Raw genomic sequence first — 18297 nt, 5'->3', positions numbered from 1 at the left:
TCTCTACTTCTCTTTTTTCATGGTATGTTATAAGCAGTAGCCAAGTTTTGCTAAATATGCTCTTCCTCCTTTATCATATGTGTTCCTTTCCCAAATCATCAAAAGAGACCCTCTGCAATCATTAACTTTTGACATATCTGATGATAAATCTGAAGTTATTCAAATGACAGTAACACTTTAAAGTCACTGCTGACACTGTTAGATAATGAATTTGCATAATGCTTTCCCAGGGATCATAGCATGGCCTATAAAACTTCTTACACCTGCTGTTGGTCTCAATAAGGAAAAGAACTTCATTTGTATGGCCTGTTAAGGGAGAAGATGGGAGAACTAGACTACAAAGTGTTCTCTTGTTTTGGGATTTTGAATATAAAGTTATCTAGGAAGACGTTTAGATTTTGACTGACCCTGTGTTTGCAGTTTATTTTTGAAGAACCAAATTCCATAAGAAACATAGCTTATATTTCAACTTACTGGTAGTTCCGAAAACTCAGAACCCCCTGGCCTCCTCTGTCTGTAGCATGACCCCTTCATTGCCCACATGGCGGTGTTGTGGTTGCATTGCAGTTTGTTTGATGGGCTATTTATACAGCTCATAGGGCAGATCTTGACACATACTGGTACTGATAGTGTCATGATCTGTAGCAGCCAGGAAGGACAGCTGAGATTGGGAACTGACAACCGATTTATAGTATAGATAGATATGCACTTTCCTTCTACAACACTTCCCTTTTCTATTTTTTATGAATTCTGGATTTGCTTTGCTTTTGGGCCAGTAAATGCCTTAACCTGAAATCTGCCTCTATTTTCTGTCCGTTTCATATTATTGTGTGGATTTCTGCACTATTTCCTACCCCAGCACCGCCTGCACGTCACATGGGTCTGATATAATTCTGCCTGTGCTTCCAGTTAACCCTTTACAGCTCAATCCTTTCTCTGTCTTTTTGTTTTCTTCCTCTGCTTTGCTTGCAGGAGACGGAGGTACCTGTCCCGTGCCAAGGTACATTTCAGTCATTCTTCTCTTCTTGCATGGCTTTCAGCACTTTTGTGTCAATGAGCATTCTTCAATGTTTTATTATCTGCGTGCAATAGAAATATAAGATAATGTCATAGACAAATGCCATAGATGCTGTAAAATAAATGTTCTCTTAAAGGGTGAGCAAAAAATTAGGAATTGCTCAAATGTGCTAGGATTAGAGATAGTCTTATCATATTGCCAGAAATAGGACCCAGGGACCTGGCCTACTTGTAGCCCCAAGCTGTATCCCTTGATCTGTATGATTGTTCCAAAAAAGTCTGGCCAGATAGGACTCTCAGACTCCTCTAGCTAGTGAAGATGCAAGATCAAGTCATGTGTGGTCATCCTGAATAAGTGTAGATCTGGAAGTTGCCTATCTTGTAAGATGTTCTTTAATATTTTATAGTTACATTACTGTCACTCCAGGCCAGAATAAAAGATGACACTTTGTCTGGTTTATACTCTCTTTCCAACCCTTGAAACTTAGCTTGGATCCTACGAGGTAGAGACTGTAGGAATCCCCATGTAGGATAGCCCATGGACTAGTAGTAAAGGTTGTGTCAAGGCCTGCGCCTCAGGGCATAAAATAGAACAGCTGCAACCAGAGGCGTAGCTAGGATTCATAGGGCCCCATAGCAAAAAAACTGTATGGGGCCCCCTCCCCTACAATATATATATATATATATATATATATATATATATATATATATATATATATATATATATATATGTGTATATATATATATATATATATATATAAAATTTATTAGTGATGTGTCAAAAAAAAAATCTCTTGTGGCCAGAGGCAGAATCCTTCATGTAGCCACAACAGTGACTGGCAGAGGAGGAAGCCAATGTCTGCTTGTTCTGTCCATCCACTGTATTTAACTACTACAGTCTATTAGGAGCCTCATGGTTATATACATAGGTGTAAGAGCAGACTACCTTTTGCTTAACCCTTTATTTACTGCAGTGTGTAAGTGACCTAGTGTTCTCTTACATGCTGTAACACAAACAAAGGGTTAATTCAGAAGACAATTAGTTTTCTCCTTCACTACTCCTGCAATGATAACCCCTGACCTCTGCAGGAGCTCAGAGGTCAGAGGTTATCAGAGAGCTAATTGTCTTGAGCTTATATTAACTCTTTTTTGTGTTGCAGCATGTTAGAAAACACTGGGTCACTTAGACACTGCAGTACATAAGGAGTTAAGCAAAAGGACACAGGAGGCTCTTATCTTCCCTGGCCCCCTCCTTCTATGGGCCCCATAGCAACCGCCTTCCTTGCCTCTATGGTAGCTACGCCACTGGCTGCAACATTTATTCTTGTCCCAGGCTTTCTGGTTACAGTATATTGATTTCTATTAAACCCAAGTAGGAGGAGAAGTTAGCTACTTCCTCCTTTACTTATGCAGACACTGAACCAGACTTTTTTCTACGTTGGCACTGAGTAAAAAATCATCCCATTATGGGCTTTAACCTAGTGTAATGTCATTGGTCTGTCTAATATGTATATGATAAACAGTTAAAGGGGTAGTCTGGTATAAAAACATGGTTTCTTTTCTCCTGTCAATTGGGCTTCAGCTGTCTATGGACTGTGTCCATCATTGCAGTTCAGCTCTATTTAAATAAATCGGTATGAGCTGAAGTGTCACAAACAAGTGATCTAAGGAAAGGAAGAGATGGTGTTGGTCACCCACTGGGTCACTATTGGACAGAAAATCCAGCTCCATTAAAACTCTCATGGCTGACAATAGTAGCTGGGAGTCTATCACTTCTAGTCACAGAAGATGTTTGTTTCTTGTCAAAGATGTACTCTATATACTTCTTGTCCACCTGATATTACAACACAGGAAGCATTTGCTTGTAGTAAAGAATATATGGTAGACAGTGGCAACACTGCGGGCAGGCTCTTAGGATGTTATATTCTGGAGGAAACTGATGAAGGAGACTCCTCTCCAGATCTTTGCCTCTTAGGATCCCAGTTAAGTGCAGTTTTGGGTCACTGGAAAAATAGATTACAGGCTTAAATATCAATCAGAATACTATGATTTATTAAACAGTTTATTGTCCCTGAGGGTATATATGAAATATCCTTTGTATGTACTACATACTGTGATCGGCCTTGGCAAAAATAATGTATGATTCCTAGTTGTCCCAGTGTCAGTGATCCTCAAGGCTGCTTCCAGACTTCCTAAGGACTGCTTTATTTAACTCTTGGTGTATATAGGATGGACTCTATTAGGATTCAGTCTATAGCAGTCTATAATAGCTTCATCATTGCTTTATCCCAAGTCATTCTACTCTATTCTTCTGATTGGTAAATAGCAGCAAAAGTCAGCAGAGTAAAATTTTAGCAAACAAGGCGCACCTAGGTAGACATTACCATACACTTTACTTATTATTTACCCTGTTGTATTGACCATGCAGAGTTCAGGAGAAGCCATACCACGGGTAGTGTCCAGCTGTATCCGTTTCATAAACTTGCACGGTAAGTTCATTGACTGGCTATAGTGTTTAGAGTCTGGTTAGCAAAGTTGCCCAGGTCATCACAGTACTGCTGTGTCCTTATGGGAAGGTTATTTTGCACCAGCCCTTTTTGGTCCTAGTGGAGTTGGCAGCAAGAAAGTCCCTGGTATCCAGATGGGAACAATCAGCAAAGACTTTATTTCTGTAAATGGTGACAGTCTGCTGGAGATGGCTGTAATATGTCATTTTATAAAGTTTTCTTTACAACCATAGCTGCTGGTGACCATTCCCACTATGCACTATGTTACCAGCACTGGATTTAGCTTTGGTTTTGAGTGAAAAAGGAAATGTTTTATTTTATGCTGGTTTAGGCTATGTTCACACAACGTATCTTTTGTATTAATCACTGCTGTTGTTGCCGATTTGCAACAACGGCTGTGATTAATACAAAAGATACATTGCATAGAAATCTATGGAATCCCAGCCAGAGTGTATACACATAGGGGGAGATTTAGCAAACGTGGTGTAAAGTGAAACTGGCTCAGTTGCCCCTAGCAACCAACTAGATTCCACCTTACATTCCTCACACTCTTTGAAAAATGAATGGTGGAATCTAGTTGCTAGGGTGAACTGAGCCAGTTTCACTCTACACTACGTTTGATAAATCTCCCCCATAGTATACATTCCGGCATGTCAGTTTTGTGTTGCTGCTATTCATTGAATAGCGGCCGCAAAGACCTGTCAGTTCACACAATGGAGCGTGCGGCTCTGGCCGCACTCTCCATAATGTGCAATGGTGAATTGGGATGCTGTAAATCCAAATTCAACATAAATTAAGTTTATCTGGCCGGTACTGCAGTACTGATCTTACCTAGTGTGAACCTAGAGTGATATGTATTACAGACGTAACACCTCTTTGGGTGTATTCATATCTAGCAGACTCATTGTAGAAAATTCTGCAGACACTTCCACATGTGTGAATGAAAAGAACAGTTGTAGAAATGTTTGCAACACATCTGCCATGTGTGACTATATATACTCTTAACATTTATGACTGCAGTGTTGCTTCTTAGCTTATGAGTAGGATGTTTTCTCAAAAATCTATATAGCCATCTGTAAGGGGACCATATAAAGTAGTTGGCACTAAGAAGAGCAGTAAGATTCAATAGTACCTACCCATTTTTGGGGAAACCCTTTAAAGGGAATCTGTCAGCTGCAATTCACATTCCAAACTGCTGACACTGTTAGATGGCTGTTGCATATGGAGACACTTTTTATTTTTTACATATCTGTCTGATTTCAGAATGCAGAAAACTGCTTTTATGATATAGTATTTATTGTACACGTGTCTGCTTGACCTAACGGCTACCTAACAGTGTCAGCAGTTTGGAACATGAATTACAGCTGACAAATTCCCTTTAAAGGAGTTATCCAGCGCTCCAAAAACATGGCCACTTTCTTCCAAAGACAGCCCCGCTCTTGTCTGCAGCTTGGGTGGGGTTTTGCTGCTCAGTTTCATTGAAGTGAATGGAGCTTAATTGCAAACCGCACCTGAACTGGAGACAAGAGTCGTGTTGTCTCTAAAAGAAAGTGGCCATGTTTTTGTAGCACTGGATAACCGCTTTAAGTGCATCTTTAGGATGCCCATTACGATGTCTCTGTCTCATGCTTAGCTTAGCTTAGTTGAATGTATGTAGTGAGTAACTCTATGTCAATCATTGCTGGCGTTCTCAGACTTTTAATATGGTCTTTTCTAGGTCTACAGCATGAGGGCATATTCCGTGTCCCAGGTTCACAGGTCCAGGTGAATGAGATTCGGAGTGCCTTTGAAAGAGGTATGTGTTACACCAGGGGTGTCAAACTCAAATACACAGTGGGCCAAAATGAAAAAATTGGACAAAGTTGCAGGTCAACCTTGATAATTATTGAACCGCGAATGCCACGGTTCTAGCACTGTCAGAGCACATGCGGTGGCCAGCCCTCCCCAATAGTGTCGTCATATAGTACCCAGCCCTCCCCCATAGTCTATTATATAGTTGCCAGCCCTCTCCCATAGTCTCATATAGTAGCCAGCCTACCCCCATAGTCTCTTATATAGTAGCCAGCCCTCCCCAAGAATCTCATATAGTAGCCAGCCCTCCCCAAGAATCTCATATAGTAGCCAGCCCTCCCCCATAGTTTCTTATATAATAGCCAGCCCTCCCCAATAGACTCTTATATAGTAGCCAGCCCTCCACCATAGTCTCTTATATAGTAGCCAGCCCTCCCCAGTAATCTCATATAGTAGCCAGCCCTCCCCAGTAGTCTCATATAGTAGCCAGCCCTCCCCCATAGTCTCTTATATAGTAGCCAGCCCTCCCCAAGAATCTCATATAGTAGCCAGCCCTCCCCATAGTTTATTATATAGTAGCCAGCCCTCCCCATAGTCTCTTATATAGTAGCCAGCCCTCCCCAGTAATCTCATATAGTAGCCAGCCCTCCCCAGTAATCTCATATAGTAGCCAGCCCTCCCCAAGAATCTCATATAGTAGCCAGCTCTCCCCCATAGTCTCTTATATAATAGCCAACCCTCCCCAATAGACCCTTATATAGTAGCCAGCCCTCCCCAATAGACTCTTATATAGTAGCCAGCCCTCCCCCATAGTCTCTTATATAGTAGCCAGCCCTCCCCATAGTCTCTTATATAATAGCCAGCCCTCCCCAACAATCTCATATATAGTAGCCATCCCTCCCCAATAGTCTTGTATAGTAGTCAGCCCTCCCCATAGTCTCTTATATAGTAGCCAGCCCTCCCCAGTAATCTCATATAGTAGCCAGCCCTCCCCAAGAATCTCATATAGTAGCCAGCCCTCCCCAAGAATCTCATATAGTAGCCAGCCCTCCCCCATAGTCTCTTATATAATAGCCAGCCCTCCCCAATAGACTCTTATATAGTAGCCAGCCCTCCACCATAGTCTCTTATATAGTAGCCAGCCCTCCCCAGTAATCTCATATAGTAGCCAGCCCTCCCCAGTAGTCTCATATAGTAGCCAGCCCTCCCCCATAGTCTCTTATATAGTAGCCAGCCCTCCCCAAGAATCTCATATAGTAGCCAGCCCTCCCCATAGTTTATTATATAGTAGCCAGCCCTCCCCATAGTCTCTCATATAGTAGCCAGCCCTCCCCAGTAATCTCATATAGTAGCCAGCCCTCCCCAGTAATCTCATATAGTAGCCAGCCCTCCCCAAGAATCTCATATAGTAGCCAGCCCTCCCCCATAGTCTCTTATATAATAGCCAACCCTCCCCAATAGACCCTTATATAGTAGCCAGCCCTCCCCAATAGACTCTTATATAGTAGCCAGCCCTCCCCCATAGTCTCTTATATAGTAGCCAGCCCTCCCCATAGTCTCTTATATAATAGCCAGCCCTCCCCAACAATCTCATATATAGTAGCCATCCCTCCCCAATAGTCTTGTATAGTAGTCAGCCCTCCCCATAGTCTCTTATATAGTAGCCATGGTGGGCCACATGTAGTTAAAACTATGAATTGCCTGGCGGGCCAAAATTAGTGGCAGAACGGGGAAGATTTGGCCCACGGGCCAGAGTTTGACATGATTGTGTTACACAGACAAATAGTATACAAATGAAATACATGGAATCAATACATGGGCTGAAAAAATATTACTAAGCTGGTTCGGGACATAAGGGCGGACTGAGTGATGAGACAGTAACCAGAGAACTAGCCCCTATGGACCACTGACAGTGGAGTGGATTACCTTCTGGTCCACTATAGAAAAGAGAAGTGTGGACAGCGCTCCATAGTGTGAAGTCTGATGGCAAATGTGCAAAAAAACAGGCGAGTAATTGGAGACTCTCACCTGTAATGGTTGTGCATATGGAAGGCACAACACTCAGTAACGCATGTGTGTGGACCGCAGCCACTCCCAGAGACCAAACCGGTAAGCAAATAGTCAGATCCTCCACTCCAAAAACTCTGGGTATATTCAGGCGCAGATCCAAGATAGGCAAGATAAAAGTAGATAGAACTATAAAAATTTATTAAAACAATGACACAACGCGTTTCGAAGTCGTGCTGACTTCTTTCTCAAGTGTCTTATACAAACTGTATTCTAAGGTCCATAAAAAGGGTTGCACATGCTCAGAAGGAGCTGTGGCACAGATGGTCTCTAATTGCAGACACAAGAAACGCCCATCAGTAGGTGGAACATTGTATCTCTTGGTTAACATATACACAATACACACCCAACAAAAATATATATATATGAATATATATACACATATATATATGCAGAGACATAGAGTATACGTAAAAAAATCACATAAAAAATTCATGTACACATAATTAAATAAATAAATATAAATGTGTATTTGTTTCTAATATTATAAAATTAAAAAGTGGCCTATCTAGTATTTTCAATAGTCTCATTCAATCCTTGTGGGGATAGAGTGGATAGTTTAAAGATCCAGTATGATTCGCGATTGATCAATTGTCGATATCTCCTCGGATGGTTTTCAGGGATCTGTTCTAGTATAATAAGTGTTATATCTGTCGGGTCACTTTTATGATAAATGGAAAAATGTTTAGATACACTATGCAGGAGAAATGCATTTTTTATATTAAATCTATGCTTATTCATGCGTGACCGCACTGTCTGAACAGTGCGGCCCACATATTGCAAACCACAACTGCATTCTAGCAAATATACAACAAATTGGGTAGCACAAGTAAGTAGGTTGCGTATTGTGAATGATTCACTAGTAATATTGGATTTGAAAGTATTTACTGGGTTCGGTGACATCCATTCACAGCAAAGACAACGATTATGTCTACATCGCATGGATCCCGTGTTATCTGTGTTAAGTTGTGTGAGATCATCAACTGATATTCTGCGTAGTCTACCAGGGGCTACATGGCCCCTTAAAGTTTTTGTTCTTCGAAAAATAATATTAGTTTTTTTTGGTATTATAGATTTAAGTATTGGGTCATTACACAAAATAGACCAATTTTTTTCTGTTCCCGTCCATATTTTTTTCTGTTCCCTTCTGTTTTTTCTGTTCTTCATATGGACGGGAACAGAAAAAGATGCACAGGCCTTTGTGAACGAACTGAATTGCAATGATTGGGGAATCAAATTTACATTGAACTTCAGTACGGAGAATATAGATTTTTTGGATCTGACACTAATGAAGAGTGAAGATAAAATTATTACAAAAACTCACTTTAAAAGTGTCGATGTGAATAGTTTTCTTGACTTCACCAGCTGCCACCTACCTCAATGGCTAAAAAACGTGCCATTGGGGCAGTACCAACGCATAAGGAAAAATTGCAGTAACAAAGAAGACTATATACAGCAGGCGAATATATTAAAAAACAGATTTGTAAATAAAGGCTATCCAGAAAAAATCTTGAAAAAAGCGTACAATAAAAATAAGAATATTACACAAAAGGACATTTTAGACAATATGCAAGAAAAAAATAGAGATAAACATAAGAATAAATTTACGGACAATAACCCCCTCAGTTGTGCTTTTGTAACAGAATACAACTGTGGAGCATCAATAATTAAAGAACATCTGCAAAAAAATTGGTCTATTTTGTGTAATGACCCAATACTTAAATCTATAATACCAAAAAAACCTAATATTATTTTTCGAAGAACAAAAACTTTAAGGGGCCATGTAGCCCCTGGTAGACTACGCAGAATATCAGTTGATGATCTCACACAACTTAACACAGATGACACGGGATCCATGCGATGTAGACATAATCGTTGTCTTTGCTGTGAATGGATGTCACCGAACCCAGTAAATACTTTCAAATCCAATATTACTAGTGAATCATTCACAATACGCAACCTACTTACTTGTGCTACCCAATTTGTTGTATATTTGCTAGAATGCAGTTGTGGTTTGCAATATGTGGGCCGCACTGTTCAGACAGTGCGGTCACGCATGAATAAGCATAGATTTAATATAAAAAATGCATTTCTCCTGCATAGTGTATCTAAACATTTTTCCATTTATCATAAAAGTGACCCGACAGATATAACACTTATTATACTAGAACAGATCCCTGAAAACCATCCGAGGAGATATCGACAATTGATCAATCGCGAATCATACTGGATCTTTAAACTATCCACTCTATCCCCACAAGGATTGAATGAGACTATTGAAAATACTAGATAGGCCACTTTTTAATTTTATAATATTAGAAACAAATACACATTTATATTTATTTATTTAATTATGTGTACATGAATTTTTTATGTGATTTTTTTACGTATACTCTATGTCTCTGCATATATATATGTGTATATATATTCATATATATATATTTTTGTTGGGTGTGTATTGTGTATATGTTAACCAAGAGATACAATGTTCCACCTACTGATGGGCGTTTCTTGTGTCTGCAATTAGAGACCATCTGTGCCACAGCTCCTTCTGAGCATGTGCAACCCTTTTTATGGACCTTAGAATACAGTTTGTATAAGACACTTAAGAAAGAAGTCAGCACGACTTCGAAACGCGTTGTGTCATTGTTTTAATAAATTTTTATAGTTCTATCTACTTTTATCTTGCCTATCTTGGATCTGCGCCTGAATATACCCAGAGTTTTTGGAGTGGAGGATCTGACTATTTGCTTCTGGTCCACTGACAGCCCCCGATAGTTAGTCTCTGGAGATATACTGCATTTCACAGCTTTTCATTGATTTCCAATGCTACAATTTATTCTAGTACATTGGTCATGGCACCAATATTGTAATGTCACTAGAAATTGGTAGTTCCATTTTTTATGTCATGTTATTAAATTTATTATAGTCACCTATATAGGCCAACAAAATCATCATTATGATTTCTTTTCTGCCTTATGCTTGCTATGGGTTAATACAATAAGGCCATCTGCTGGTGACTTGTTGAATTACATGATGTTTAAGATTTGCTTTATTAAAAACTTTTAAGTCTACTAAGATCCGGGACTTGAATTGTCATTTTCTATGCGGGTAGGGTTGTACGCTGCAGAAGCAAGCTTGCTCAGATGTGGTTGAAAACCTAGCTGGTATAATATTGTGCATAGTTTTCTATTTCTTGTTAATGGCCATCCTATTTTGCAAGCTGTTTTCCTGCAAACTCGCGAAGCTGTTAATAAATACACCCTGGGGCGACACAATCCTGAAGGTAAAGAGCTTGCAGAACTCTGCTGCCATGACCAATCAATAGAAAATCTCCCTTAACAGCAATGTTATTCAGCTGCATCATGGATCTCAGCCGGCCAGCTTCTGCACCAGGAGACCCATAATGAAATAAGATGTTGTCCTACTTCTCCAGTAGGAGGACTAACCTGTACTCTTTCCCAGGTGAGGACCCACTGGACTCCAGCTACACAGTGAATGATGTGGATTCTGTGGCTGGGGTCCTAAAGCTGTATTTCCGAGGACTGGAGAAGCCACTATTTCCAAATGAGATGTTTAATGAATTGCTGTATTCTCTCCGTAAGTTAACTTTATCTATAGTGGATGGGTTGGTCTTGGCGGGAATATTTATACTTAAAGCCATTCCAAAAAAAGTAAGGTGCAAATCACCTGCATCATGTAGTTCCACTGCAGATCCAGTCTCTTCTGCAATACTGGTGTACATTTATATACTAGGTCTGGTTATTATATTTATAAACAGCGGGGTAAAGGGGATATGAAGTTTGGGCGATTGGGTAGAGCTGGCTTACTATGTAATTTCTTTAGTACTTTTTGGCTTCTTCACTTAGCTCCCTTAGTACACAGCTCTGATCAGTGACTCCAGATCAGGAATGTCTAAAGTAATCTAAAATCCATCTCCTGCTTTATACAAGGCTTGGGCTACTGCTCTATTCTTCTTCCCCCCCTATTTGAGACTGTAGCTCTTCTTATGTAGACTGACTGTTGTGTATTTGCACAAGCCCACCCCAAGCTCTGTAGAAAGTCAGTGCATGGACTAGACAAATAAGTCTAAAATAAGTCTGTTACTTAAAGTGTACATGTGATGACATATAACCCCCCCCCCCCCCAGCAAATATATAGTTAATGCTTGTATTATGTATGCTGTCAGCTGCTCATGCTTCTGCATTTCACTCTTCGTTGGTGGGCGGGGCCATAGATGAGTTGTTTTGGTCGGCTGCAGCAGCGTACGGAGGACTGGATAGGAGAGTGTACGGTTGCTGGTCAATCCATATTTATCCTCACTGGGCGAGTCTGTGCAGAGCAGAGGGACAACTGACATTACTTCCTGTGTTTGGTCTCTTTTTTGCTGTTACTAAAGACCAAATAGCCTTAGTGATAGAGCCTCAACTGCAGTTTTCCAGTAAGTGAGACACCTACTGACTGATTTTATAGCATTGTTTTTCATATAAAAAGAGGCAAAAAATAAATGAAGTAAATTGCAAAGATGTAGTATATCACCTCCCCTGCTGATTTAACATTTTTTATTGGTAGTGCCAGTTTAAATTTCCAGCCTTCTGTTCTACAGGGTCTCCAGAATGTGTTGTATGTCTTATATTCTGTTTTATCATTATATAAAATTTTAATTGAATCAAAATTACATTTCTTACCCAATAGAACTGGAGATCCAGGATAGAGTTCCACACTTGAAGAAGTTGGTGTCACAGCTTCCCCCCACTGTCTCTCTTGTCCTAAGATACCTCTTTGCCTTTTTGAACCAGTAAGTACCTTGTGGTGTTTAGATAATATTCTGTTTTTCTATGTATGCCTCTGTCTTTGCTCCTTAAAGGGGATGTCTGCCAAATACTGTACTTAGTGACTTAATAGGAAGGGTCTCCTATTCCAAGACTTTTAGCTAAGACTATTAGCCAGAGTAGAAAGGGGCAACAAAGAGCAGCGCTTGATCTGCATGACCTGGCATGTTCTTCCATTACATGAACAGGCCTATTAATTTTAGTGTAATGCTCCCTATAACCTCTGGGGGCACTGCAGGAGAATTGAACACAATTGAATTCCCAGATCTCCTCACAATTTACACCCGATAACTGTGCATACTGGCAATGTGATCATTTTATTCTCTGGATACTGTTCTAACAAAAAGTAGTTTCAGTTTTGACCATGTAAAGTTGTTATGTTTTTTACTTTTTAGTTTATCCCAGTACAGCGATGAGAACATGATGGACCCATATAACTTGGCAGTCTGTTTTGGTCCAACATTGGTTTCCATCCCTGAAGGGCAGGACCCTGTGTCTGTTCAGGCCCATGTCAATGAGGTTGTGAAGACCATTATCATTTACCAAGAACGGATATTCCCTGGGCCAACAGAACTGGAGGGACCTGTGTATGAGAAGTGCATGACAGTAGAGGAGGATGAAGAGTACAGGTGAGTGTTAACCTGAAGCCACATTTGCAGAGAAAACTGAGTTAGTAGCGGCCAGTAAAGTTTTAGTAAAGACTACATTGTTTTTACTCGGATCAGGGGTAGCTCTGTCTTGTCATCTTCGCCTTCTTTTATGTTTGTTCGTTTGCTGTTTTTTTAATGGATCTGTGCTGAGTTTTTGTTGTTTTGTTTGATTGTGGATCCATTTGCTGGTTTTCAGGTGTGGTCTTATTGACTGTTCAATTGATTGTTTGCTGTTTTGAGCATTCTCTGTGTCTTGTCCAGTTTGTATTTATATGTATTGGTAATAAGGTTTGCGGGTTACAGTGAGTTTTCTGCTGCCATGTGCTGTCTGTGTCCTGTCCAGTCTGTCTTATGTGAATTTTAGCACCTGGTATTAGACCTTTCTCTGGTTTACTGCAGAATTCTACCTGTTTTCTGGTCCCATTGTTGTCAGATATTTCCTTTTAGTTAGTTTTGTCCTGTTATGTGTTTTGTTGTTTGCACATTATCTGAGTCATCCTGCAGGACTCGCCATTCGTTTTCGCTTCTGAGATTTGATACAAGTCAACAGGGGCGTAGCTAGGATTCATGGGGCCCCATAGCAAAAAACTGTACGGGGCCCCATGAATCCTGTACTCTTCCCCCCCCCCCCCCCCCCCCACTGCCAAACACAGACAGTGACGCACATATATACACACAGAGGCACCATTAACTTATATACAGATACACCACTGACATACACACATATATACGCTGTGATTACACTAGTACAGATGTATACACCATGAGTAGACTGTACACAGGGAAATCATCTCAGTGTAATAAGAAATACTCAACCAGAAATAAAAGAAAATGCAGATATTAATGGTGGGTTCTTTTATTAGAGCCCAGCATTAATAGAAGCTGCTGCAGAACATCTTTGGGAGCAAACCTGTCAATCACTTGAGACACAACTGACATACACAAACACACACATATACACCAGTGTTACAGACATTGCTGACACACACACACATATAGCCACAGATACATACACATACTGACATATAAATATACCCACAGATACATATATACACTTACTGACACAAATACACAGCACTTAGAGCTCCCAGCGGTGGCTCCTGTAGTCTGGGCTGATCTTCACATAGAAGTATTGAGGACCTTTGGGTCATGTGACCATAAGGTCCTTCATCCCTCTCCTGTGCCGTGCAGGACCTGGCAGGTCCTGCTCCTCTGTTCAGCCCACTCACTCGGCACTACAGTGAGGGGACTGAACAGTGCAGTGGTGGGTCCCTCTTCCTCTCTGCACCCCTGGGGGTACAGTGGTTGGATGTCAGTGTCAGTACCTACCATGAAGGCAGGGCAGGCTTCCTCGGGCCCCCTTCCTGCAGGGGCCCCATAGCAGTCGCCCTTCCCTGCCTTCATTGTAGCTACGCCACTGCAAGTCAATATGACATCTTAGATGACAGCTGATTGGCCCCCCACTATTTCCGCCCTACTATAGGTCCTGGGGTCATCTGATAAATGTAAGTCTTTGTTAGGGCCCAGGAAAGGGGGCCTCTAAAGGTGGAACCAACCTACAGATAGCAATGTGTATAGTAGTAGACAATATATACACTCTAATAATGTATTTTTTCTATAGTACTTGACCCTGTTTGGTCTTATTTTGATTATGTATTTTAAGTCTGGTGTGATGGTTCAATGGTGTGATGATCTTCAATGTTAATTATGGAGGTTGGTCTCTGTCATTTTGTATAGTGATCCACTGGCCCTGGAGGCTACCATTGAAGAAAGTGATCAGGAAGGACAGCAGGAAATGCCTGGCAGTGAGGATGGTAAGAAAATGATGCAAATTCTGACTGTCTGTGTATTCTTTATTTTCTTTCATCCTGTTATTTTAACTTTTCTTATGTTTCCAGAACTGGACACAGTAGAAGCTTTGGCAAAGTTTGACTACTCAGCTCGAACACCACAGGAGCTGTCATTCAAAAAGGGTGATTCAATCATATTACATAGCAAGGCATCCGGCGACTGGTGGAGAGGCGAGTCGGCAGGGGTGCGAGGTCTCGTCCCACACAAGTATATCAACATTCCTGAAGGGTAAGAGAAAGTGAGACTGGGTGTCAAAATGCAGAGTAGTTAAAGGTTTTTTTTTCCGACATCAGTTAAAAAATAAAAAATAAAAAAATGCAACTGCTGCAGAAATGTATAACATTGCTTACCTGAGTGCAGGGCTGATTCTGTGTTCAGGGTTTTCTGCTGCCTGAGGGAAACCTGAAATGGTGCCCACACCACCCCATTGACCCCCTCTCTCCCCCCAAACCTATTGAGAATCATGTAAGGGGTGTGTGCAGAAAACCTGCAGCTTATAATAGGTGCATACACAATCCAAGTCCACAGTACAACACCTTGTTCAAGCACTACCTTCCATCCTCGGCGAGGACATGACAGAAGAATTTTCAAGATTCAGCCACTCCAGCAACTTGTTTTCTATATGTATGCATAACTTTGCTGACATATAACTTGCTGACTTATTGTAGATCGGAAAAGAAACTAGAACAACGTGCCCTCAGGAAAGAAGGAGAGGCCAGCAGCACAGCTGTAACACCTGAGGATATTCTACTTGAACCTAGCAGGTAAAAGATTACATCAAGTTAACAAACCATTCTATAGTGTAAGATGTACATGCTATGATTCTAGTATTCATACAGTAAGAGAAGAAGCAGTAACCTCAGAGCCATGGGGAGCTGTGAAAGCAAATACAATTTTAAAGTGATTGTCAGGGGACGAAACTACATTTAAACGGCTCCTTTAGTTTGAATAGAGCCAGCTCCTTTAGTTTGAATAGAGCTGCGGGTTGGCATGTGACCCGCCACTACAGTCATTCTTTGTGGAGCCACTTTAGATATCAGAGTGCCATACTGGACTCTCTACAGTGGCTCCATAGAGAATGAAAAGAGATTGTGGTCATGTGCTGATCTGCTGCTCCATTCAAACCAAAGGAGTTAGGGCACTATTCTAAAGATCCCCAGGGGCTCAGAGGTCAGATCCACCCCACCCCCTGTGATCTGATACTACAGTTTTGGTCTCTGCACTGTCAAAATATTACAGGGATGAGATTCGAGGCAGGCAATAACAATTATGAACAGAATGAAAAAGGGTAAAAAATTTTTTAAAAAGACCCTCTTTAGCTTGGGATAAAAAAACAACTGGTATGTGGAGGGTAGGTGATTTCATTGTTAGTATAGGAAAGGATTCTTTACAGTATAAGTAGCCAAAGTTGGACAGCTATAGTAGTGATGACATACTGTACTAAGCATTGTCTTATTCTCTTTAGGTTACGGGTAAATTCGGACAGCGCGTGCTCCCCCAGAAAGCGCAGTGAGGGGAGTCCTATCAGAAAAATCAACCCGTTTATGGAGGCGCCCAGAATACCTTTCCCTATGGCTCATCCAGGTCCAAGGCTGCTAGGTCACATTGAAAGGTAAGATTGGTTCTTTGATTGCTGCACATCTGGCTTTCTTAGCCATTGATCAGCTGGTGTCACCAGGGGGAAATGACACATAGAGAGGAGACAAGTGGGGGGACCTATATGACCAGAGCATATGAAGCCTGCCAATGGCATCACTGTAGTGAGAAGTAAGCAGAGCTAATACATGAACTCTGAAGGATTGGGGAAACAAGAAGAGAACCTGATGGTGGGGTGCCAGACTTGCAATACTACATATAACCTGGAGCAGCCAATGCATGAGCGATATGGTTGGCCGCATCTACCTTCGCGGCAGCAGCTTTTAGCTGGGAGTTTTTTGGCTTTGGACTGGCTCCAATCTGAATAAGGCTTGTCGTCATAAGACAACCCCCTTTAAAAGTGGGCTCTTATATTTAGGGATCATTTCAATAGCAACAAGCTATTATCAATGTGTATCCACTGCTAGTTCAGTGAGGGTTTAACTACCCTTACTGCCTCCTAGAATGGGGGTCCTGTGTCCCCATTTTGAGCATATTCGCTGACGCTCCATTCTAATTCTACAGGGCTGACAAAAATGGCTCAAAAAGTCTCATACACTTTAAATGAAGAGTCAGCACACATGCTCAACCACTATTCCATTTAAACAGTGGACGTGGGACTTGTTCTAGTAAACAGTGGGAGTTCCAGTGGTTGAACTCCCAGCGATCAAACATTTATCAGCTATAATTTTTCTGGAATACCTATCTAATTCCCTAAATACCAAAAGGTTTTACATACATTATATGTCAATTAATATATTTATAATATTTTAGGGAAAATAGATTTATTTAGTTGAGAAGTTATTCAAATTCTTACTGTGTTCTATGTAAACAGAATACCAGGAGAGAGAAGAAACCACATGGATGGCACACCTAAGGGGTCATCTGCACTGAAAACCTGGCAAAGTGAACGTCAGAGCATAGAAGTAGATAAGGTAACTTTCAAAATTATTATAAGATATACTGAAGAGGTTCAGTGTCATCCTCTTTAACCTGATCACCATCCACATCAATGTTCGCGTACTAATTACAGCTGTTAAAGGTTAGTAGGTAAGCATTAATGTGGATGGTTATTTGTATTCCTACAAAATTTAGGCTGCAATAGCATAGTACAATAGTACTAACAGATTTTAAGATATTTGAAGCGTTAGTGTAATTTTCAGTAACCTTTTGACATGTCATCATTTGGTCTCATATCTGAGACTCGATGTGATCCTGAAATGCAGCTGGTGTTTGTGTTAGTCTGAGCACTTCACTCCCCGCTGGGCAGGGAAATCCAACTTGCTCACTCCATGGACTCAAATGGAGCAAACGAGGTGGATTTAATTGACAGCCAGGGAGTGAAGCACTCTGCTGGCACTCCTCTAGACATGTCTCAGGATTGCAGTGGGTTTCAGGAGTGAAACCTGATGCAGTCAGGAACTTTTGATTATGTCTGATGACATGACAAAAGTTAAAGGGGTATTCTTATCACAACAACTATATCTAAAACAGTAGGTCATTAAAGTTAAGAAACTTAGCAATTGGTTCTATTTACCTTATTAGTGGTGTCTCCCTGTTAGGCACTTTGAGCTGTCTGTTGTGTTTACAGCTACAGTAGTTGTCTAGGTTTTCGACCACCTCTTTGTGTTGTCAGTGGTGGCCAGCTGGTTACTCAATCCCTCACTGCTTGGCTCCCCATCTTCACACTGACAGCCCCCTGGAGCTGTCAGAACTAGACTTGGCATAACAGAGCTGAACACAGAATAGCACTGTGCAGAGCAGATGAGCACAGTGCTACTGGCCAGAGCAGCCAGTGGCTGTGGAGGTTCCTGCCCTCCACCCAAAGTATGAAGTGAAAGCAGGCCAGGAGCATGAAGAGGAGTTATTTTGTCATCTGAGAATACCCCTCTAATGGAAATAACAGTAACAGTAGTTTTTGTGAACTTGTGTTATATACACTAGCTA

The 18297-nt window shown here is 41.1% G+C and overlaps 1 protein-coding gene across 3 annotated transcripts in view; it reads left to right on the top strand.

Moving 5' to 3' along the window:
* ARHGAP4 (Rho GTPase activating protein 4) overlaps nucleotides 1-18297 on the top strand; it is an 86324-nt gene that overhangs the window by 66456 nt on the left and 1571 nt on the right. For 2 of the 3 annotated variants that reach the window (XM_069943484.1, XM_069943486.1), the window contains 10 exons: nucleotides 3446-3506; nucleotides 5242-5319; nucleotides 10848-10982; nucleotides 12078-12180; nucleotides 12610-12843; nucleotides 14602-14678; nucleotides 14763-14943; nucleotides 15384-15479; nucleotides 16181-16327; nucleotides 17186-17285. In XM_069943484.1, the coding sequence (XP_069799585.1) occupies nucleotides 3446-3506; nucleotides 5242-5319; nucleotides 10848-10982; nucleotides 12078-12180; nucleotides 12610-12843; nucleotides 14602-14678; nucleotides 14763-14943; nucleotides 15384-15479; nucleotides 16181-16327; nucleotides 17186-17285 (1212 nt within the window). Of the gene's footprint in view, nucleotides 1-972; nucleotides 1001-3445; nucleotides 3507-5241; nucleotides 5320-10847; nucleotides 10983-12077; nucleotides 12181-12609; nucleotides 12844-14601; nucleotides 14679-14762; nucleotides 14944-15383; nucleotides 15480-16180; nucleotides 16328-17185; nucleotides 17286-18297 lie in introns of all 3 variants that reach the window. The other variant, XM_069943485.1, reaches the window with a different exon arrangement.

The sequence above is a fragment of the Dendropsophus ebraccatus genome, chromosome 10 (assembly GCF_027789765.1).
Source record: "Dendropsophus ebraccatus isolate aDenEbr1 chromosome 10, aDenEbr1.pat, whole genome shotgun sequence".
In the NCBI taxonomy this organism is placed as follows: Eukaryota; Metazoa; Chordata; class Amphibia; order Anura; family Hylidae; genus Dendropsophus; species Dendropsophus ebraccatus.
The sequence above is the reverse complement of the archived record's forward strand: the minus strand, read 5'-3'. Positions and strand labels throughout refer to the sequence as shown.